General features: G+C 52.6%; 1 protein-coding gene and 1 long non-coding RNA gene across 3 annotated transcripts in view; one reads left to right on the forward strand and one right to left on the reverse strand.

The window, feature by feature from the left end:
- PHACTR3 (phosphatase and actin regulator 3) overlaps positions 1 to 19,679 on the reverse strand; it is a 208,873-nt gene extending 189,194 nt beyond the window's left edge. Inside the window, exon 1 of one of the 2 annotated variants that reach the window (XM_070472452.1) lies at positions 19,521 to 19,679. In XM_070472452.1, coding sequence (XP_070328553.1) covers positions 19,521 to 19,629 — 109 coding nt within the window. In that variant the 5' untranslated portion in view covers positions 19,630 to 19,679. Of the gene's footprint in view, positions 1 to 2,780; positions 3,330 to 19,520 lie in introns of those variants that run through there. The other variant, XM_020905162.2, reaches the window with a different exon arrangement.
- LOC139036727 (uncharacterized) lies at positions 1,211 to 3,217 on the forward strand. Its single transcript, XR_011489559.1, has 2 exons — positions 1,211 to 1,839; positions 2,507 to 3,217. It is a non-coding gene; the product is annotated as an uncharacterized lncRNA (long non-coding RNA).
- Positions 19,680 to 23,090: the final 3,411 nt, after the last annotated feature.

Below are 23,090 nucleotides of genomic sequence, written 5' to 3' on the forward strand. Positions count from 1 at the left end.
GACACACCCTACAGGAAATTCACATGGGAGCACAAGGAGGCTTTGCCTGGATGACCACTGTTGGATCACTTGTCATGGGTGAAAAATGGAAACACACATATAGCTCAACTGAGAGAAACATATTCTTCAGGATACTATACAGTTATTAAGAAAAGGAGATGGAGAGATACTTGCCGCGTGGTGAGACCTCCTCCAAGATCCAGTGTTGAGTAGAAACCCAAACTGGAGAACCTTCCATGTGGTGTGAAACCACTTGTGTTCTCTTAAATGCCTTTCCCAAGAACCTGTAGATATAAACACGCAGGAAAAAGTGGAGATGCCCCATGGAGCTCATCACAGAGATAACATCCAGAGAGGGAGGGAGAGGGGTGTTGCTGCTTACTTTCCTGTGATATTCTGAGTTTCTGTTGTGACAATACTGATGCATTAAAAATGCACTTTGGAGGGGAAAAGGGCAAATACCATCACGAGCTGTTTTATAAAAACAAATAAACTGTTGTTTCCAAAGAGGGAAGCAGGTGACTGTGCACCAGGTCATTCCACAACCAGCTCACCAGCCTCACTTCAGAGCAGCAGGTGGATGAATGGGAGAGGTTCTTCAGGGAAATGGAACTGAAAGACTGGACTCTACAGCCTAGTGTAGAAATGCCTCAGGGGGGTATGACACCACCACCAGATTCTCTGGACGCCAAGGTACCATGCATCGGGAGACAATCCCATTAGGACTAACAGCAGACCATTTCGAACCATCTGAAAACGAATGTTTGAAGCATGCACTGCCTCAGAAAGAAGTGAGTCCCCCATCAAAAGAGGTATGCAAGCACACACTGAGCCAACCAAGCAAAGCAGTTGTAGAAAATGCTCCCCTAATCCACCCTTCCCACTTCAAGCTCACAGGCTGCTTCCGACCTGAAGATTCTGAATCTCTTTCCACCGGAACTCCTGTGTCTAACATAGTTCTTAAATACTTCATTTTTCCTTTTCAGTAAGGTTCTACCACTCACAGAATTATATCCATAGAGACTTTTCACCCTGGTTCTCTGCTTTTTGGGTCCCCTTTTGTGCATGTGAACCTGAGACTAACTTGGGCTTTCATCCTCCCACGCCATCACTGCATCACAGGCATCCAAGCCCTTTCACCTCTCTCCCAAGTGGACCAGCACGAGTCACCTGCCAAGCCCCGTGTTCCCACCCATGGAGGCATCAACTCACAGACAGCCAAAACGCTAAAGTCTCCATAATTCCCATTTCAAGTTTGCATCCTCTCACTGCCAGGGAGACAAAAGGAGCTGAGAAGGATTCTCTCGTGACGAGCCACTCAACTTCCATAATTGGAACAATCATGGATGTGCATCTCCGACACAGAGAAAACCAATCCATCATGGAGTGCTGAAGGCTTAATCCCCGATTTCTAATAAAAGGATTAATTAAAGCCTTAAGGGTCTGCGTAGAGCTGCCTCTGCCTGAAACTCCAAGGAAATTAACTTGCCCTCCCAGATACCGGAAAACAAAAAGGCAGGGATTTCCTCAGCCTGGTACCTTAGTTTGACCAAATGACACAGTGTCAACAGTCCTAACAAAGAAATCTTACAAGCCTTGTATGGGTTTATTGTTTAAAATTTCAGATTGGGCCCTGGCGCCCAGAGTTGCCTCTAACGGGTCTTTCTTTGCAGTTAAATAGTGAAGCTGCTCTGTATTCCAGCAAAGTGAAGGAATCTCCCCACAAAGCCGGATCACCCCAGCCCCAGGGTCCGTGGGGAGCTGCACGCCCTCAAGTTAAGGCGATCAAGTCCCCATCTGGGTCTGGTGCCTTCAGAGAGAAAGAGTCATCAGAGGAAGGTAAGAGCAACTTATTGTCAAAACAGAACGTGTGAAGGGACCCTACTTCCCTAGGATACGAATGGAGTCCTGTGGCTCCATACCAAAACACCAGCTTTGATTCTTTTTTTGAACCCTACATTTCAGAAGCTCAGACTTCTCCCTGTGAAGTGAAAATTGCCTTCTGGTGGAGAAAGGTTTTAATGATCACTTTGCTTCCTGCGTCTCCATGGTGACGGGCGCACAGCCCACCACCCCCCCTCTGCTTTATTAGGCCTTTCTTCCTCTCTGGAAAGTAATCAATCAAGCCTTATGGACGCCTTTGTGACCGGATTTATCACCTAAACAATCGACGTTGCTGTGGGGGTGGGGGAGTGAACGAAGTCCATATAATTTAATGAAATCGGGCTCCGTCCTGGCGCACGCACGCCCTTCATCTCCCCGTGGCAGCTCTGCCAACACACCTGTCCCGGGAGGCGGGTGGGCGCGCCCAGGTGCGCCAGGCCCCGCCGACTTGGGAGCCCGGTGGAAGCCCCTCTGCACGGCTGCCGCACTAAGCGCTCCCTGCCCGCGAGGGGACGCCCCAGCCAGGCCGCCGGCGCCACCGGAGCTGGGGTCCGGGGGAGGGAGGCAGAGCTCAGAGCCGGCACTGGCGGAGGCGGCCACGGTTCTGCCTCTGGTTCCCCAGGTGGTCAGCACCCGAAGGAAGGCAGCCCCTCGGAGAGGACAGCAGAGCCCACCAGTCCTCAAGGAGGGCGGATGCGGAGCGCCGGTCTCTACCAGGAAAACCGGCTCCTCCTCGGACAAAGGGCTCCCTGCCGCCTTACGGGGAGCCTGAGCGCCCGGGTCCTGCCACGGCTCCCCAAACGCAGACCCGACGCGGAGAAGCGCCGGGGACTTGCGCCCAGCGCCCCCTGCCCTGGCCTTCCCCGCCCGCCCGGCCGCCCCCGCCCGCCCATTACCTGGGTTCTCCCCGGCGTCCGCGGAGGAGGTGGCCGAGGAGTCGGTGAGGACGCTGGGGTCACTCTGAGAGCGGCCCCGCGACACGAGGCAGCTGCTCTCGTCCTCGGACGCGGCCATGGGCCCGGCGGCGCTGGGGCAAGTTGGAGGGAGCCGCGTGCAATCAGAGCATCCAGGCGGCCAAGGTCACTGGCCAAGGGACTGGAGGGGGCGTTTTTTAAAAAAGGAAAATCAAAAAGGACAGGGAAAGGGAAGGAGCCGGAGGACGAGGCCAGGGCTGGCTTCAGGGCGGTGAGACAATAGCCTGGCGGCGGCAGCCAGGCACATCCCGGCGCGCGCGGCCTCGCTCCGTTATTTATTCGTGTTTATTCCCATTCTTCGGTCTATATTCCAGGAAAAAAAAAAAGTTGAACCAGGAAATAAAAACTTTTTCTTGTCAGTGTTTATTGCGTGCTTGGGGCAGGGGGTGATATCCAGGAATTTCTGGGGGCGCTCCCTCCCCCCACCCCACCCCCCACCCCCCGGGGAAAGAAAGGAAAAAAGAAGAATCTTTGCTCTGGCAATAGCTTTAATCTGAAAGCTGTTCTTGGAGCATCTGTTGGAAAACATTAGGATTCTCCCATCATGCCACGCGAGAGGAGCCTGACGTCACGAGAGAGGGGAGTGAGAGCCAGCGCCGTGATGGGGAGGGGTCTCAAATACCTGAACTGCACGCCGCCGCCAGCCCTGAGGGAAGTGGGGGCTTACTCCAGAGTTCTGGATCGCCCACCCCCACCCCAGCCGACCTCTAGAAACAAGGAGTCCGCATACTGCTTCCTCCCCCTCCCCCAGCTGGAGAGGGTGCCTCCCTCGGTGGAGGCAGGGCCTGATCTCCCCAGCAGCTTCCCAGAGGTTCCCAGACCAGGTTTGCACTCTTGGGGATTTAGGCTGGGGTCTTGCTGCCCAGGAGCCCCCTGGAATGAGGGGGCGGGGCGTTCCCAACCTGTATCCCCGCCCACCGCATCCTCGTCCCCTCTGCCCACCCTTTATTGCCCCACCTCTCCTTGCCCGGGAGGAGAGAGGCAGGAGGGGAGCCTGGCTCCTCCAGAGAGGCTTCCCCCAGATTCTTTGATGGAGTTGAGGAGGCCAGGGAAGGGAGGTGACACCCGCTAGGGCTGCCACTTACAGAGGTGTCCCCTGAGGTGTTAACGAGCAATTCTCACCCTGCTAGATGGAGCGGGGCGGGGGACAGGGGGCGGGGAAACACAGGCAACTCCCACATCAGCTGAGGCAGGGACCGGAGCGCAAGGAAGAAGAGGCCAGCCTTGTAAAGGGCACAGAGGGACACGGTGTGGAGCGGTGTCACACAGCCTGGGCTAGGAAGGGGGCCAGATGCCTAGACGGTAGGCCCCCAGGGACACCGCGGGAGGGTGCATCAAGCTCCGATGGGCGGGATCCCATCTCAGCCCCTCAAACCACTCCAGGGAGCAGGTGCCGCTCTCAGCCCCACTGCGATGACAAAACCAACTGGGGCTCAGAGTAGGAGCATGCCAGGGATCCCGCAGCTGGGCAGGGCCCAGGGACTTTCCTGGGCTGCTCATTCATATCCAGCCCTGAAGCAGGGCTGGGGTGCAGGGGGAGCACCTGGCAGCATTGGGTGAAGGACCAGGACAGAACTAAGACATAAGGAAATGATGGTCCTCACTGCACACAGGGCTTTGGGCTCTTAGAAGCAGGTGCCTCAGAGAAACCAAACCTTCTTTCCTTCCAAAACTCCCCACAGCCCACTGTGTAGTGGGTGGGCATGCCAGACGTTGGGGATCCAACAGAAACAAATGAGAAACACTCCCAGTGAGTCTTCCAGGTGGCGGGAGGATAGAGCCAAGAACAGTGGCCAATAAATCAATAGAGGACCCCCAAAACATTTCATTGGAGTTGTCAACACATTGGCGTTGTTGTTCAGTCACTTAGTTGTGTCCGACTCTTTGCGACCCCACGGACAGTAGCACGCCAGGCTTCCCTGTCCTTCACCATCTCCCAGAGTTTGCTCAAACTCATGTCCATTGAGTTGGTGATGCTATCCAACCACCTCATCCTCTGTTGTCCCCTTCTGCTCCTGCCCTCAATCTTTCCCAGCATCAGGGTCTTTTCCAATGAGTCAGCTCTTTGCATCAGGTGGCCAAAGTGTTGGAGCTTCAGCATCAACACATACCATGAGGCAAAGAGGAACCTGGTAGGACATTTTACTAAACACTTTTTATCCACATAAAAATGTGCTGGGTGGGGAGCACCTGACTCTGGGCTGAGCCCTTTTCTGGGGTGGCAGTGGGAGGGGCGTATCATTTCTTCCTCACAAGCCTCGGAGGTGGGAGCTACCTTAGAGGTGAGTGTACCTGCCCAGGTCATAAGCCAGGACAGGCAGGGCTGATGCTCCTGGTCTGGGATCTCTCCAAGTGTGTCCTCAGGCAGCCCCAAGAGCCTTGCTGAGTCCTAGCCCAAACCTAGGCAAGTCTCAGGAAGCCCTCAACCTCATCATCCTACCTCCCACATCTACATGACAAGACCTGCAGTGGGCCTAGCCAGCAGCAGATGCAGAGATGGACCAGTGGGGTTGGGGCAGGCAGGGGAGCAGGGGCGACAGCAGCCCAGGGTCATGGGCAAAAGGAGGAGAGAAGGAAGGTGGCCTCACAGGCTTCCAGCTGTGTTCCCCACCCCCCACCCTCATGCTTTAGGGCTTCCCCTACTCAGAACCTGTATTGCTACTGACAATATTTTTCTTTTAATCAATTGGTTTGTTTGGAAAGATCCCCTGGAGAAGGAAAGGGCAACCCACTGCAGTATTTTTGCCTGGAGAATCCCACGGACAGAGGAGCCTGGTGGGCTACAGTCCATGGGGTCACAGAGTCACACGACTGAAGTGACTCAGCACAGCACAGCATGGCTCAGCACTTAAATGCATTTTAAAGGAAAGCATCACTCCAGTGACAAAAATGTAGCCTGCCTGTCACACCAGGGGAGGACGAAGGACACAAGGATTGCCTGTAGTTGCCAATACTCTCCCAATGCCTTGTCCATGTAAGTACCACCTAAAACCATTTCTAGTTCCCTTGGGTGGTCTACATAGCTGTGCCTGCTCCCCTTAAGTGCCTGGAGAGACAAAGGCACAGAAAACAATAAGACTTAGCATTTGCTCCAGGAGCTGAGGTGGAGATTGGCAGGGGGGAGGTGTGGTGCACAGACAGAAGATAGGGATGACAACCAAAATGTAGTCCTTAAACATATATGTCAGTACCATATTGATTTGTTTGAGCCAGGAAGGGAAAGAGCTAGCCATTGTATTTTTCTCTGGCTTTGAAATGTTCCATAATATAAACAGTTTCAGGTTTAAAAAAAATTAGTGACCCCACCTCTACTGATCAGGAGAAATAAAAGTCCAGTGAACTTCCAGAAGGAGAAACTTGGACCTTCCAAGTCACCCATGCCGAGACTGGGGCCAGCGGGAGGTCTGCAAAGATCTGGCCCTCGAGGTGTGTGCAAGGCTGCTGTCTGCAGGTTCCAGCCTGCAGGAGCCCCAGGAAATTGTGAAAGTCACCAACTGTCTGTCCTCAAGATTTCTTCAGGGGCCCAGGAAACAGGGGTTTGTTGACTGAACCAATGAGTACGCACACAGTGGGGTCGACACATCGCTGCTCCAGGAGAAGGCGCTCAGCATCTTCAGAACCCCAGTAGCTCCAGGCTTTCAGGGACAGAGGTGGTCACTTCCTGACCTCCCTTCCCCAATCCTGATGTTTCTGCTGAGGCTCCAGGGAACTGTCCTTCCCCATCACAGGAACAGAATTAAACCAGCAAATTCAAATACTTAAAAAGAACTATTCCAGCCAAGCTCTTAGGGAACCAAGCTCTCTGTCCAAGCTCTTAGGGAACCAACGAAAGAGGGTCCAGAGGTCATCCCCCAGGATGGGGATTCAAGACCAGAGGAAAGGGGAGGGTGAAGACAAAGCAGGTCCCCCAATATCTGCAGTGAGGAGGGGAGCCCTGCCCTCTGCTGCTTACAGGAGGAACTGCACCCAACCGTGGCCCTGGGGAACTTCCCTGAGGGAGGGCTGACCTAGCCTTGAACTTGGCTTCTTTTGCCCTTTGCCCTTGGTGGGGTCTCCACCACTGGCCTTGCCCATTAGGCTACCCAGGGTGGTGCTTCATGCAGTGCCAGTTGTGGCTGTTTTCCAAACACACCCACCTCTTCTAAGACAAAATCCTTCATGTCAGCAACCATGGTCCCCACCCTGAAAGGCACGGCAGCCAGCGCTGGCCTGAGAAACGTGCTAAGCCCGCCTCGCAGTGTCTTCCGTGCTCAGGCTGCTAGAGAAGCCCTTCCAGGCCAGAGTCTGAGATCCAGGCAGGAGAGGGGTTTTAATCACTTTCTGTGTCTGCCCTCTAGGTGAGGGTGGGGGAAGGGCACTGCTCACAGGGTGAGGGCATTCGACAGGGAACCCAGCTCTCGGGACACAAAAGTCCTCTGATGCAAGACACTGACCCTCTAACATCTTACGTGCCTTGAGCACCTGCAGGCGACCAGGTAGGACCACAGAGGATGGCAGTGATGGAGGCAGAAGAACGAGGAGCAAGAAGCCCAACCAGGGGAGGGACAGGGTGCCCTCTGCAGGAAGGACAGAAAACAGCCCCAGGCAGGCTAATCTGTGTCATGGACCCTCCCATCCTGTCCTGGTTCATCCTATTTTCCTTCCTTGCCAGAGGATGTTTCCAGCTAATGAAGGGAAGCGCCAAACAATTAATGCTTTTGAACTGTGGTATTGGAGAAGACTCTTGAGAGTCCCTTAGAGTACAATGAGATCAAACCAGTCAATCCTGAAAGAAATCAGTCCTGAATATTCGTTGGAAGGACAGATGATGAAGCTGAAGCTCTAATACTTTGGCCACCTGATGGGAAAAGCTGACTCATTAGGAAAGACCCTGATGCTGAGAAAGACTGAAGGCAGGAGAAGAAGGGGATGATAGAGGATGAGAAGGTTGGATGGCATCACCGATTCAATGGACAGGAGTTTGAGCAAGCTCTAGGAGATGGTGAAGGACAGGGAAGCCTGGCATCCATGGGGTCGCAAAGAGTCAGACACGACTGAGCGACCAAACAGCAAAAACAAATGAAGGGAGAGGGGCTGGTGCAGGGCCCCTGGGAAACATGCTGATGGAGAGTCACACAGAGAAAAGGCAGCTGTCATCATGACCCTGGCAGATGCTGACGGCAGTGTCCCTGCTCCCTGCCTGAGTGTCTTATGTGGTCCTGGAGCCGCAGCAGCCACCTGTGACCCTGGGGGGGGGACCCACATGAGGATGGGATGCCCAAAACTGTGGAGAAAGGGATTATGAAGGACATTTATGCTTGGAACGCTGACAAGTAAAAGGGCAAAGGACAATGCTCATCGGAAGTCACGCTCACTGCCTCGACCATCCGGCCACTTCACTCTTTTAAAAGGAGATAAGTTATGTTTAAATAAAGATCACTGTCACCCAAACACTGTCTCTTTCCTCTGATTCAACATGTACACTGTAATATGTTTACTGGATTTATATTCTAAAGGGACCAGTTTCCTTTCCCACGGGAGGCCCCCGAGCCAGGCTCACTGCCTCACCACATACAGATTTATGCCTCCAACACCCCATCGCAGCAGGAATGGGAGACAAAGTACTTCATTGTAAAATAGTTCAAACACAGCATGGTGTCCAATCCATAAATTACAGAAAATCCATAGCACAAGGCTTATCGGTAGTACTTTAAAAATACATCTTAAGTTCCGCAGCTGGAGTGATAATTCCAAGAATCCACTTGTACAAACCTATAAATAATGATGGCTTGTCCGTGTTTTCACAGAAGCCATGATCTCTTTCAGGGCCCATAACTCACTAAACTTGTATGTGGGTTAAAGCTGGTGGGTCCACTGGGGTTTCATGGGGGAAGGGGAAGTTATTTAGGCAATTAGATATTGGCATCCTCACCAGGCCCCATTCTGGAATATTAACATGAGTTCTTGTGACTACCACGGCACACGGGGAGACAGCATTCATATCTGTGCTTAGCAGAGGCTTCATCAATTCAGCGAGTTGGGATGCAACAAAGATCACTCCTGGTACTTCACACTGCAGTTTTGGGGGATTGCTCACCCTCCCACTTCATTTTTTTGAAGGGTCACCTGGGAGACCCAGGATTTTAGGAGAATGGGCTCTGGGGGTCTATCAGCAGGAGAGAATGGAGGGGCTGAAATCTAGAGTGAAGTGGGTTCTGTCTCCCACCAGAACCTGAAACACACAGCAAAGACCCAAGGAGGTGGGGCCGCTGACACTGCATTCAAAAAGGCATGGGTCTGAAGACCACACAGAGCCCACAGCCTTGATCTAAGAGATGTCCTAGAGAACACGAGGCCCCTGTTTGGGGTCTGACTGATTCACTCATTCAGAGTACATGCCAGGCACTGCAGGGGGCAGGGAAGGGGAGGGGAAGGTCCCTCCCCACAACAGCACATGCAAAGGCCCTGGGGTAGAAGTACTGGGCAGTCAGAGGGCTGAGAATAGGCTGAGTGGTTGAAGTGCTGAGGGCAGGGTGGCAGGCAGGGAGGGTGGGGGACAGGCCCAGGACTCAAGGGGGTCTCATGACCCATGGTGCAAAGCATGGATTTTATCCTGGGAGGCATGAAAAACCCAGAAGGGTCCCCAGTCAGGAAAGAAGGAATAAATTTCTCTTCTCTGGGGAGGTTATGGGGGGCAAAAAGGGGCTGGGAGATGAGGGGGTGGGCTAGGGGCTGCTGCACTGGACTGGAAGAGACACAGGCAGCCTGGAATGCAGAGTGGTGGATGGAGCCCAGGTACAATTGTATGTTCCAGCCACTCTTGATACAAAGGTACCCAGTAGCTGAACTAATAAAGAAAATTCCTACACAGGATTACTGTTACAAATCAGACAGTTACCAACTGATTCCCATGCTCTGTAATTTGGGCAAGGGGGTTGTTCCTTGAAGTTGGATGTGACTGCCCCTTCCCCCAAGACAGGTTCATGGAGCTGGTGTGACCTGGTCCACCACAGTGGTTGCACCCTGTCCTTACCTAGAGCTCACTGTGGGCTGGACCCTGGGCTAATCAACTCAGCCAAGAATGTAGACGGGAATACCCTCAGATTCCAGCCCCAAGTTACTCATGCAAACATGACTCTAGGCACTGCAGGGAAGGCTTTTGTGAACAAAAACTGGGTTATCATCAGCTGCCTGATTGATATCATCAGTCTCCTGATGATGGGAGATTATCCCAGATGATCGGACCTGGCCGTCTAATCACAGGACCCTCAAGGCAGAGGGAAGACAGAAGAGGAGGAGTGGGCAGAGGAAAGACAAGGTGTTGGAAAATGCGGCCCACCACTGCTGGCCTTGAGGGAGCCACAAGGGAACACAGTGGCCTCTGGAAATGATCCCCCAACAGCCTGCAGGGAAACGGGGACCCAGGTCCTGCAACCCATGAGCTGGACCTGGCTTCCCTCTCGGAACTCCAGGAAGGACCACAGACCTGGCCACACCTCAACTCCAGCCCATGGGACTCAGAGCAGGGCACCAGCTGAGTCCACCACACCTCCAACCCACGGGAGGATACGTGATGATAAACAGGTGTCACTTCACCTGCAAAGTTTGTGGTCCTCTGTTTTGGCAGTCACACATCCTCCCATCCATCCTCCTGAGTGTCTGAGGCCTACAGTCCTGGTGTCATCCTCTAGCCACAAGGAAGGCGAGGTTCAGAGGGGAAGGTCAAATGGGGTCAGAGGGGAAGGTCATGCAGGTCTCCAAGGGTCCTTGTCCCACTGCTGCACGACCCTGGGTGACCCCGCATAGACCATCTGCAAAGAGGGATGTGTGTACATCCAAGGTCAACCCAAGACTCAAATGAAAGGTATGACCTATGCAGGAAGACTGGGGGAGAGAACCATCCTGGCATCCCACCTGCGGGGCACAGACACCCACCTGAGGGGCAGGGCTCTCTCCTACCACCAGTCACCTTGCATCCAAATCAGGCATCTCCCAGGTGCAGCCAGAGTTGGGGCACCCAGAAAGGACTGCCCCCCTGCCCCCGCAAGAGGCACCAAGAACAAGCCTTGTCTTCCAGGGTAAAAGGCAGAGAGCATAAATCCTGAGGCAGGAGAGCAAAGGCTAAGAATCCAGAGGCTGCCAAAGCTGACCACCCAGGTTCAGGTGCAGCTCCAGCAGCTGTGTGACCTTGGGCTACTTACTCCATCTCTCTGAGCCTTGGTTTTCCTCATCTGTCAAGTGGGGTCACACCTCCCATAGAGACATCAGACAAAGGGGAAGAGCTAAGGACAGGTCTGGCCCTGGCTGCTGGATCATCTCTGTTCCCACAAAGGAGGCTTCAAGCTGGCCTCTGCCACTGTGGTGACTCCCATGCAGACCCAACACAAATGACTATTACCAAATATTTGTCACTTTCACCATAATTCTCCAAATTAGAAATCAGTCTGTTCCATAAATGAAAGAATACCCCCTCTTAATTTTTATCATCCCAATGTTTAATCAAGAGGTAAAATATTGAAGCTAGTTTACCGTGAGTTTTTACTGTGGCTTATAGGAAAAAGGGGCTTCTCAGGTGGCTCAGTCTGCCTATGATGCAGGGGACCTGGATTTGATCCCTGGGTCAGGAAGATCCCCTAGAGAAGAGAAAGGCAACCCACTCCAATATTCTTGGCTGGAGAATTCCATGGACAGAGGGGCCTGGCGGGCTACAGTGCACAGGGTCACAAGAAGTCAGACACTCACTTTTTCACAGGAAAAAGTCCAGACAGCAAAGCGATTAAAGTAAAAATAGAAATTTGCAACAAGCCTCACCTGTGCCAGCATCCTCATTATCTGAGTGTGTAAGAATTAAAAGAAATGTAGCCACAGATGAAAGATAACATTCTCTTCACACAGATGTTCTGGCACTCTTAAGTGGAAAGAGAGGCAGTCCTTCATTTGTACCAGAGACCTCATTGAGGGCAGGGTCTATTTCTGGTCCTTGCCCTGCGGGTCAGCGGCACTGGCCCCACTATCCAAATGCACACAGTGCAGGTAGGAGGGTGCCTGCCCGGCTTCCAGGAGACCTGCCGGTAACAGAATGGGACACAGATGGACAGGGAAGCGGGTAAGGTACACGCTTTGATAGGAGCTTCTAAATTAAGAGTAAGTGTAATAAATTAGGAGCTTGGGAAGGAGGTGACTGCCAAGGGTGCCTGTCTGTACCTATATAAAGTACAAGGGGTCAGTATTGGAGGAGAGGGCCCAGGCGGGTCTCCACTCACGCGCTTTAAGTTTTCTACAGCAAGGGTATGTGACTATTTGGAAACAGCCTATCAATATGATGTGCTTTCAGAAGAACGGGGCAGATTTAAACAGAGATGCTACGAGCTGCTTCCTGTAACTCTGGAGAGAAATCAATGCCAAACTGGGGGATTTTTCTGCTACATGGGTCTCCTCTGGGGAGAAGGCAGAGGCTCCATGTAAGAGAAGATGCTGCCCAAAGGAAGAAGCTTCTAGAGCCCAAGGGCAGCTCTCTCCAGGAGCTGAGAAAAGGCAGGATTTCCCAGGCCTCGCCTGCTGTCCATGCACTCAGGAAGGCCACCTGCCATGTGTGTGGCAGGACATGGGTGTGCCCAGAGCAGCGAACAGATCGCTGCAGGACCAGTCCACACTGGCCACGGAGGACGGAGCGCTAACAAGGGAGTGAACAGGGGGCTGTGGTATGGGGTCTCCGGGAGCTGCAGGCCCCTCTGGTCACCGTAGCCCCAGTGAACACCCAAGTCCAGCTGGGAGGAGTCTTATGCAAGGGGTATACAGTGCTGCTACTGCTCTTCCTTAAAATAAACTGCAACTGTATTCAGTAGGAATCTCAAAGGCAGCAGGTTGCCTTAATGAAGCTCAAACGGAGGAGGGGTCTGGGGACCCAGTGCCCTGGGTTTATTAAGTCTTGAGATGCATGTCTGCGCGGGCACACAGGGAGGGGCTCCTTCCGGTCTGGGGGCAGGGGGCAGGTTCAGCCTTTGGAAGCAGCAGAACAGCAAAGAGGGGCACCTGGGATCCTCCAAACACCTGACCCTGTGGGCTGGTGTTTCTGGGTAAAAGCGAAAGTGTCAGTCGTTCAGTCGTGTCTGCCTCTTTGCAACCCCGTGGACTGTAGCCTGCCAGCCTCTTCTGGCCATGGAATTCTCCAGACAAGAATACTGCAGTGGGTTGTCATTTCCTTCTCCAGGGGATCTTCCCAATCCAAGGATTGAACCCAGGTCTCCTGCATTGCAGGCAGATTCTTTATGATCTGAGCCACCAGGGAAGTTCTCTGGGTAAACGGGGTTTCTTAAATGCAAAATGAAGTATTAATTATATCAATAAAACCATATAAGTTATCAAATCAGAAAGCAAACTCTTGTCCCAAGCCTGCTTCAGTTTAAGGTTCAGGAGACACAGGCTGTCTCGTGGTCACGTGTCCACTCCCCTCCCACAGGCAACCTTTTCTCACTCTGCTAACTTGTGGCTGGACCTTTCCATCAGAACCAATCACTCCTTGAGTTAAACATTTTGACTCCTGGAATCCCTATTAAAAATCTGCATTCAGGAGAAATAAATCAAGAGTTTTGGATTAATAGATACACACTACTATATATAAAATAGGTGAGCAACAAGGACCTACTGTATAACACAGGCAACTACAGTTAATATCTTATAATATTGGGAAATGGAAAAGTACCTGAAATATATCCATCTATTGACAAGTGTAACTGAGTCACTATACTCTACACCTGAACCAAACACAACATTGTCAGTTGACTGTACTTCAGTATAAAAAAAATCTGTATTCTACCTCAACTATTCACAGAAGTATATTATAGTAGATTAGAAACAAATGTAAAGAAAAAAGCTATACACTCGTTAAAAGGAAACAGGGGTGGAGGTGTTCATGATGGATCAATCATCCTGGTTTGCCCAGGACTCAGCGGTTCTCAGGATATGGGAGTTTCAGCACTAAAACCAGGACCATCCTGGGCAAACTGGGACAAGATGTTCACTCTAAATTTGAGGCAGAAAGAGACTTCTTAAAGAAGACACAAAAAGCAAAGATGTAAAGAAAAAGCTGAATAAACTTGACTACATCAAAGCTGAAAACATGGAGATGAAATATGTAGCTTGGTGATGACAGAAGTACATTGTAGGTTTGAAAGTTGCTAAGAGTGCAGATCATAAACATTCTCATTACACACACACACACACAAATTATAACTATTTGTCATAATGAACACTAACCAGACTCACTGTGGTGGTCATTTTGCAATATATACAAACAGTGAATCATTATATCACATACCTAAAATTCACATGTTATATGTCAATTATACCTTTAAAGAGCAAACTAAAAACTTCTACTCAACCAAAGACACAATAAACAGAATTAAAAGCCAAGCCACAGGGAGAGCAAAAATCTCTGCAAGCAAACAGAGGATTAGAACCCAGAATACACACAGCTCTCTCAAGACACCAATTACAAAAAGAAATAAACCCCACAGAGAAGAAGCAACTCACAAAAAGTGAATCCACATGGCCAATTAACATGAGAAAAACCTTCTCCCGAAATCGAGAGAATACAAATGAAACCAAGGAAGCCCCACTCTTCTGCATAGGGATTGACAATATTTAAGAAACTGAACAAGAGAACTTTTCAGACACTGCAGTTGGGAGTGATATAGCCACTCTGGGAAAAAATGTCGCTAAAGCAAGAGAAATTTACAACAGGCTCCTTCTATGCCCCAGAAATTCCACACCTTATAACAAGACCTGAAGACAAACTTGTGTACAAGTACACGGGGAAGATGCTCAGAGAGACACAGCCTGTAACAAAAGGGACTGAGGATGCCCTCCATGGGCAGCAGCCACAGAAAGGTCTCAAGTGGTGGAATATCCTAAATCAAATAGGAAGACTGCAAACCCAGATAAACCTCCCAGACATGCTGCTGAAAGAAGACAGTAAGTTTCAGAACAAGACGGCTGTATTCAGACACCATCTCTTTAAAACACATACAGGAAACCAGTCCGTACAGCTTCTATCAAGACCCCCCCCCACACACACACACATGAAGACAGTCTGGTGGGAAAAGATTCACGGTAACAGGCGTTCTCTCCCGGGATGGGAGGAAGGAGTCACTTTCACTTCCCACTTGGAGAAAGTTTGCGACCCCATGGACTGTATCCCACCAGGCTCCTCTCTCCATGGAATTCTCCAGGCAAGAATATTAGAGTGAGTTGCCATTTCCTCCTCCAGGGGATCTTCCCAATCCAGGGATCAAACCCGGGCCTCCTGCACTGCCGGCAGATTCTTTACCACTGCACCAACTGGAAAGCCCATTCGTGAAATACTTGAGTAATTATATATTTTTTCCCCCAAAGAAACCTGTTGCCTGCCTAGAACACCGCAGGCATTCACCTGACAAGTATATACCAGGAACAGACAGACCCATTCTAAAACCCGAGGACCACTCATTTTCTTTCAACCAAAAATGAAGCCAAAGACCAATTAATCTGGCCAAGCTCATCAGCTGTCCCTAAGGGGGTGAGGCACCGCTTTGCCTGGATGCAGAATACGTGGCAGGAGAACGCCCCAGGCAGGTGACAGGAGGGAAGGGAAGAGCTTGGCTAGACCCTCACAGGGTCTTCTACTGCTGCCTGGAGGGGGCAACCCCTGCCCCTGCCTCCCAGTGCACACCAGTCACAAGAGAGACGACTGAGGCCAGAGGGTGATCCAGACCCTGCGGGGAGGGGGCTTCTGCAGGTCAGGGGCTCACAGGTGTGGGCTTCTCGTGTTGCTGGGCGTGGGGCACTGGAGACATGCTGGGGTTTGCAACACCCAGCACCGACTCTCCTCCTGCTGTCATTCCATTAGGGGAAACACTGACCGAAACCTGCCCAGGCAAGAGAATAACCACTTTCATATGTTATCCTAACAGTAGGCGGTCCTGGGCAAGAACGTGGAACCAACAAGCTACCATCAACCAGAAGAATTTGGGAATGGTCCAAAGCAGAGAGGATTTGCCAGTCCGTACGTCCTACCAACCTCCCAGAATCCTCCTTGCTGGAATCCACCTTGGCTGAGCGATGTGTTCACCACCAGGAAGGACCCTGAGTCAGAGTGACTGGCCAGAGACAACCCGGGAACTAACCCCATCCCCATAAATCCTGAGACTGTGAGCCTCGTGGCAGAGCCGTGCTCCTGGGTTCCCTTATCCTGCCGCTCTCCGCCCAGGCACCCCTTCCCAATAAAGTCTCTTGCTTTGTCAACACATGTGCCTCCTTGGACAATTCATTTCTGAGTTTTAGATAAGAGCCTGCTCTTGGGCCTGGAAGGGGCGTCCCTTCTTGTAACAATCCCGCTGATTTTCCTGGGGCTGGGGGAAGAGGGGTCTCAGGTCTGGCTACTGAAGGGACGCAGGCTCCATCCGTGCCTGGGACTTGCCTGTGCAGCCCCCCACCCCCATTCCCAAGGGCAAGTGGTGTGACACAGCCTGCGCCCCAGACAGGCAAGAGGACACTAGTTGAAGCTACCAGATCGCCCGCCTTGGAATCTCCAGCTTCCTGAATTGCTCGTCACTTGCTAAAAGGAAGGCCTCCGAAGTACAGGGGTCATCCTGACAATTTCAAGAGTTGAGCAGCTCAGGTTCCTAACTCTGAGCCCTGGTCTAAGCCTGGGAGATGGGGCATTACATTTCCAAGTGCCTCCTGCAGCCCCTAAAGCCACAGCCTGTAATGAGCACCAGCTGGGACATGCCATGCTCTCATCAATCACTCTTTTCCCTTCAAAAATTAAAAAAAAAAAGCTAATTTGGTGCAGAAATATCCTAGTCCGAGTCAGTGCTTCCAAATCAACTTTGAAGTTCAGAAGAATAAGCAGCTCACTTGTTCCTAAATTCACGCTGGCCACAGAAATAGTCCAAGAGCCCATCAGGGTTGGGAGTGAGGACCCGCCCCCCAAGCAAGCTCGGGAAGCGGCTGCAGAGACTGAAAGGGCAGAGCTACAGGTGGCAGCCCGACAAATTCTCCCGGTTCCAGGGGTGAGAGGACCCCCCTTCAAGGTCCAGCCATCAGAATGCCCAGAGTGGTGGGTGCACAGCCTAGCTGTACCCTGGGTCCCTGGAACCTCGCTCTGAAACTTGGCAGTTGGACCAACAGAGAAAGGCAATAGTGAAACCCAAAGCCTCAGCCCCACACCAGGGACTCTCAGATGGGAGGCTCCAGGCTGCCCGCCCACCCCAGCTCCAGACTCGGACAGGCAGCGGCCTACTTGGCACATTCCTTGAAGACATCAACAAGCCCGTCCAACTGGATATGTCCTCCTCTCCCCAACCGTCTCACCCCCTGACCAGTCTCCCCACTCCTCCACTGAGCCTACCACAGCTTCATAGATGGAACCCCGATCCTCCAGGCTTAAGACACAAAACCTATGGCGATCCTGGATTTTAGACCCCCAAGGCTTCAGCAGGTCCTATAGGCTCCACTGTGCTGCCCACTTCCACCACCTCTGTCCTCCCTCCAGTTGCAGGTGGCCCCCTCCCCACCAGGAGCCTGGTGCCCCAGGACACCACCGGCTGGTCATGCCATCTCTGAGGCTAAAGTGCACCAATGGCCTCAGGTTGCACACGTGGAACCCCCACCGCTCATCAACAGGTCCAGGGCCCACCAGCCATCTGGCCAGGCACAGGTCCTCATCTCCCTTCACCTGGGGTTTCCAGCCTCATGAGCTTCTTCAACTCCACCAAGCCAACTCCAAGCAGGGCCTCTGCCTTTCCTCCTGCTAGAAATGCTCTCACCCCCTCTCCTCACACGGCTCCTGCTTCTCCCCATTCAGGTCTGCACCCAAACATTCCTCCTTAAAACCCTCCCTCGCCACCCACTATCTGCCGCCCCAGTCTTCCAACATTTCTCTGCAGACAGATTGAGCTCCCCTCACCAAAATCAAAGCTCCCTGAGGGCAGGAAGCTGACCCCCTGCTCTGCCGCATCCCCAGCATATAGGTCAGGGCCTGAGCCATTTTCAGTGATTAATATAAACATCTGCCGGCCCATCTCTCAGTTGGCTTTCTCCTTGGCGAAAGTGGGTTAGCAGCGGCTGAGCCCAGCATCCTTCAAGGCCCGGGCAGAAGCCATAGAACTATTTTAAAAATGCCCAACAACTGAAAGGAGCATGTGGGGCAGGAATTGCATCATGTCCACAGGCAGGTCATATACTTGTGACAGCTCTGAATACGCTGCCAAGCTGAAGGTCAGGATGTGAAAGGTCTGCTCTCAAAATCTGACCCCAAAATGCTTCGCTACAAACTCAGTGCCAAAGTATTGCCAGGGTTGGGGGGGCTGCTTTCAGGGGAGGAAGCTGACACTCCACTGTGTGCAGTCACGGGGTGAGGGCGCCTCCCTCTCGTTCACCACCTTACCCCAGGGCTCTGCACAAGGTCTCCTGTTAGCATGTGCTTGATAATCATGGTGTGTGGAGTCAACAGAAGGGCCGTCCACCCACTGGATGGGGCTCCACTCACCACACGGAGGTGCCCCCAAGCTTCTGGGTGGGCTTCTCATCTTCAGAGCACCGCAGAGGGTCTGGCATGTAACAGGCTCTCATATGAAGCCCGCTGGTCCCAACAACCCCAGAATCCCATCCTTCCCGACCCTATAACTCCAGGTATCTCAAAGTTCCCCAGCCTCCGCATGGTTGCCCTGCTCCTGAGCATTCTTTTCCTTTCTTTTCCGAGGAGGGGGGTGTTGGGGAGAGGGGAGCTTTGGCAGCATCCGAGGCTTCTCTCCCACAAGATGCTTCAGGGGACAACCCCCCTACTCTTGCCCCCATTGAGAGTCACTGGTGTCTCTACTCCAGAGTTCCCAGACCAGCCTGAAATCACCTGGAGCACTGCTTAAAAATACAGATTCCAGTAGATTCTAAGGGGCAGGGCTGGGGTTGGATCCCCCAGAGAATTCGAACACTGGACTAACTCTTTGGGCTGCCCCAGTGTTCAGCCTAGTCACCAACTATACCATCCTCCACGGGATCCAGGCAAAGCTCTCTGGCCCCCTCAAGGGGAGATCTAATCCTCTGTCCACTCCAGGTCCTCTCCCCTGGCCCAGGGGGAGCCCGCACCACTTCCAGCTTCCCTAGCTCCTCTCTGGAGATCCTGTCCCTTTAACGCGGCTGGACCGGCTCCAGGAGCAGGTGTCTATCCGCAGGGGCCCTGGCAGCGCCTGCCTGCACAGGTGGAGGGAGGCCCACGATCCTCCCTGGGGGACAATGGAACACGTGTGGAACTCTCACTGGGTGGCAAGCGCTACTTAACGTGATCCCAGCTACTGCCCCAAGACTTAAGTGTTGGATCGCACCCCATCTCACAGACGCGGAAACTGAGGCACAGTGAAGTCCAGTGCCGTGAGCACTGGGTCACGCAGCCAGCATAGAAGCGTTCTCATCCCGGGACGGCCGACCCCAGCAGCGCTCAGGACCACTGAGCCCACTGCCTGCCCTTGTTGTTTGGGAACGGAGTCGCCCGCCTTGGCTGCGGGGACAGCCCGAGCCAGGAGGCGCCACCTCTGTGCTGGGGGCGCAGCGGATATCTGAGCCACTCCGCAGCGGTCAAGGGCAGGACGCAGGCTCCCGGCCCGCGGGCCCCCAGCCCCGCGCCCGCCCCTCGCGCCGCGCGCTTACCTTGCGCCGGGCCTCGAGCGGTGGCGGCGGCGTCCCGAGCCCCGAAGGCGCGCAGCAACGAGCGCACGGGCGCCGGCCAGGGGGCGTGCCCCCCGCCCCGGCCGCGCATCCCACCGGAGGGCAGCTCCGGGAGGCGTCCACAGGGTAGCCCAGCGCCGCGCAGAGAGCCCGGGGTTGCGGGAGGGCCGGGGGCGGGGCGAGGTCGGGGCTGCGGGAGGGCCGGGGGGCGGGGCCGGGGGCGGGGCCACCACGCGAGGCCAGTCCCTCCACCTCGCGGGGGCGCCGCCGTGACCTTGATCTAGGGACCCCTCGCGCTCCGCAGCCCGAGATGCTGGACCTCAGTTCCAGGACGCTCTGGACACGTTAAAAGGAGATCCGGGTCGGAGGTGTACCGCTCGCTTAATTGCCTTGTAAAGAGGTTGCCCAGTTGAGCCGCTGTGCGACGCTGACTGAGTCGCTTAACCTCTCTGAGCCCCAGTGTTCATGGGCTTGGGGAAGGCGACAGATGAAAGTAAGCCTAGCTCAGCACCAGGGCCTGACCCTACGGATGTGGGTGGCGCCTTGGCCGCCTTTGGTATAACTGCTGTGAAATGCAGAATGAGCTTCTCATTAAAACGGTAACAACAACATATATTTCTTAATAAAATAAAACATAGCTGTTTAGCTTGATGAGAACTGAATGCCCAGGCCCCCCCTCCCAAGGCCCTCTTAGCTCTCCTCCCGTCGCAGCCCTTCCTCCACTCTCAAGCGCCTGGGAGCCTTCAGTCCTGAGAAGCTAAGGAGGCCCTGCTCATTTTGTGGTGGGCCTCCTTAGGGTCTCTGGCCTGAAGAATAGGGTCTCTGGCCTGAAATGAGCTCAGGGACCGCATCAGCACCAAGGCCATCAGACTGATTCAGTGTAACAGGCATAGGTCCTGAGAGTCCCAAAGGTGGTCACCTCCACCCCATGAGAGCTTTCTACGTGCAGCTCTGCTCAGGGCCTCAGAGGTCGGTCCTCCTGTTCAGGCCCAGCAGCAAACATGAGCAGGTCCATTTCATAGATGCAGAAGGGTGGGCAGCAGAAAGGAAAGCTTGGTCCACAGCCACGGGGATTTTGAATGCAGTTGCAGGCACCTGGATGGAGCCAGCTGTCCCAGCCATCTGCATCCTCCCTGGGGCACACACAACTGGCTGCTTCCAGCATCTCCTCCACTGGAAGACCACTCACTCTCATCTTCAGAACTTCATGAGAATAATAACAGTTACCAGCTAACAGTATGTGGCACCGTGATGTATAGTCACATATTCATTTGCTCTTTGTGACAACCCCTTAAGCAGGTTGCAGTTACTATTCCCACTTCTGTTGTTGTTCAGTCGCTAAGTTGTGTCCAACTCTTTGTGACCCCATGGACTGCAGCATGCCAGGCTTCCCTGTCCTTCACTATCTCCCAGAGTTTGCTTAAACTTATGTTCATTGAGTCAGTGACGCCATCCAACCATCTCATCCTGTCATCTCCTTCTCCTCTTGCCTTCAATCTTTCCCAGCATCTGGGTCTTTTCCAATGAGTTGGCTCTTCGCATTAGGCAGCCAAAAAATTAGAGCTTCAGTTTCAGCATCAGTCCTTCTAATGAATATTCAGGGTTGATTTTCTTTAGGATCTACTGGTTTGATCTCCTTGCTGTCCATGGGACTCTCAAGAGTCTTCTCCAGCACCACAGTTTGGAAACATCAATTCCCCACTTTACAGATGAGAAAATACGAGTTCCGGGAGAGCAGACACCTTGTCAAATCTATCGCTTTATCTACTAGCTCTTGTAGGAGAGCACAACAATCACCCTCTATTTTTAGAGGAGGAAACTGAGTCTTAGAGAAATGGGGGAGCTTTCCCTAGGAAGTTAGGAAGAGAGAGCATCAGGATTCAACTCCCAGTTGACATCTGAGTGCCCTTGCTCTCTGCCACACCCCCTTGGGCACACCCTGATGAACTCCTATTCATTCTATAAGACTCAGTCTAAGCACTGCCTCTGCACTTCAGCCTCCCTGCTTCTCCTCCCTACGCACTCGGTTCTCCTGTGTCCGTGCCCCCAGCATGGAGTGCACCTTCTGGTGGGCACCTGGTGGCTCAGACGGTAAAGAGTCTGCCTGCAGTGTGGGAGACCCGGGTTTGAGCCCTGTGTCAGGAAGATCCCCTGGAGAAGGAAATGGCAACCCACTCCAGTATTCTTGCCTGGAGAATCCCATGGATGGAGAAGTCTAGCAGGCTACAGTCCATGGGGTCACAAGGAGTTGACACGACTTCACTTTCACTTTCACTTTCTTTTGGGCATTGTGCAGTCAGATACCCACATACCTGCCCCACCCACGCTGGGCTGGTCTTCCAGGGGACAGGTGTTGACCCTAGTCACTGCCTTCCCAGGCCCACTCAGGGTCAGTGAGCATGTGTTTTGCAGCCTCTGTCTTTCTCTGTTAGTAAAAAGAAAAAAAAAATTCCATTTGCCTCTGGGCAGCTTCCTCCCCAAGGCTGGTGGAGCCAAGTTCCCTCCCTCCCAAATGCCAGGGGTGGGCTCACGACCCAGTCTAACCAATCAGCAAAGGCTATCTATCTGACCTCGATGATCAGGAAAGTTCGTTCAGGGAGGCACTCTTGAGACTTTCACTGGGTGGGGAGAGAAACACTTTTAATCCACAGGCCCTGATTCTGAGATCAGGGATTCTGAGAGCCATTACATGCTTCAGAACTGAAAAGACAGAGAAGGGGGAGGATTCCAGAGGTGCCAGGGCTGAGCACCTGGATCCAGCTATGCCTGAAGGCAGTCCCACGTAGGGTTAGAATTTACAATCACACTCCCTGCGATCTCCTTTCCAGCTCATCCTTGGTGGGAAAGAATTCATTAGAAAGAGAGAGTAAGTAGAAAGATGTTTATTGTAATCACAAGTCAAAGGTGTACTTTGGGAAATCCACAGAATGGGAGAAAATATTTCCAAATTATACATCTGATAAGGGGTTAATATTCAGAACACATAGAGAACTCCTAATATTCAAAACCAAAATCAAACAACCTAATTAAAAAATGGGCAAAGGATTTCACTAAACAAACATTTCTTCAACGAAGATTTACAATGGCCAGTAAGCAGGTGAAAAGGTGTTCAGCATCATCAGGGAAATACAAACCAAATCTATAATGAGACATCATTTCTCACCCATTAGGATGGCTACCATAACATAAAAATAAATAGCAAGGATTGGTGAGGATGTAGAGAAATTGCAAGCTTTGTATATTGTTGATAGGAATTGACAATAAAATAGTAAAGCTGTCATTTAAAAAAAAAAAAGTAAAGGTACTAGGACAGGTCTCCCTCTCTCAATACCCTTCTCTCTCCTCCCTCCCTGCCTCTCAGTCCTTCCACCCCTCCCTCTGTCCTTCTGTCCTTCCCTCTCCCTCCCTCTCAGCTCCTGGGCTCCCCTGCCTGTCCGCAGACCAATGCCTTCAACACCTCGCATCTCTTTCCAGGTGACATCACGCCAGACCACAGGACGGGACCGTGTGGTCTTACCCAACCTGCATGGCTGGGAGTGAAGCTGACCAGCC

This window comes from Odocoileus virginianus, chromosome 9 (assembly GCF_023699985.2).
Source record: "Odocoileus virginianus isolate 20LAN1187 ecotype Illinois chromosome 9, Ovbor_1.2, whole genome shotgun sequence".
NCBI classification, from domain to species: domain Eukaryota; kingdom Metazoa; phylum Chordata; class Mammalia; order Artiodactyla; family Cervidae; genus Odocoileus; species Odocoileus virginianus.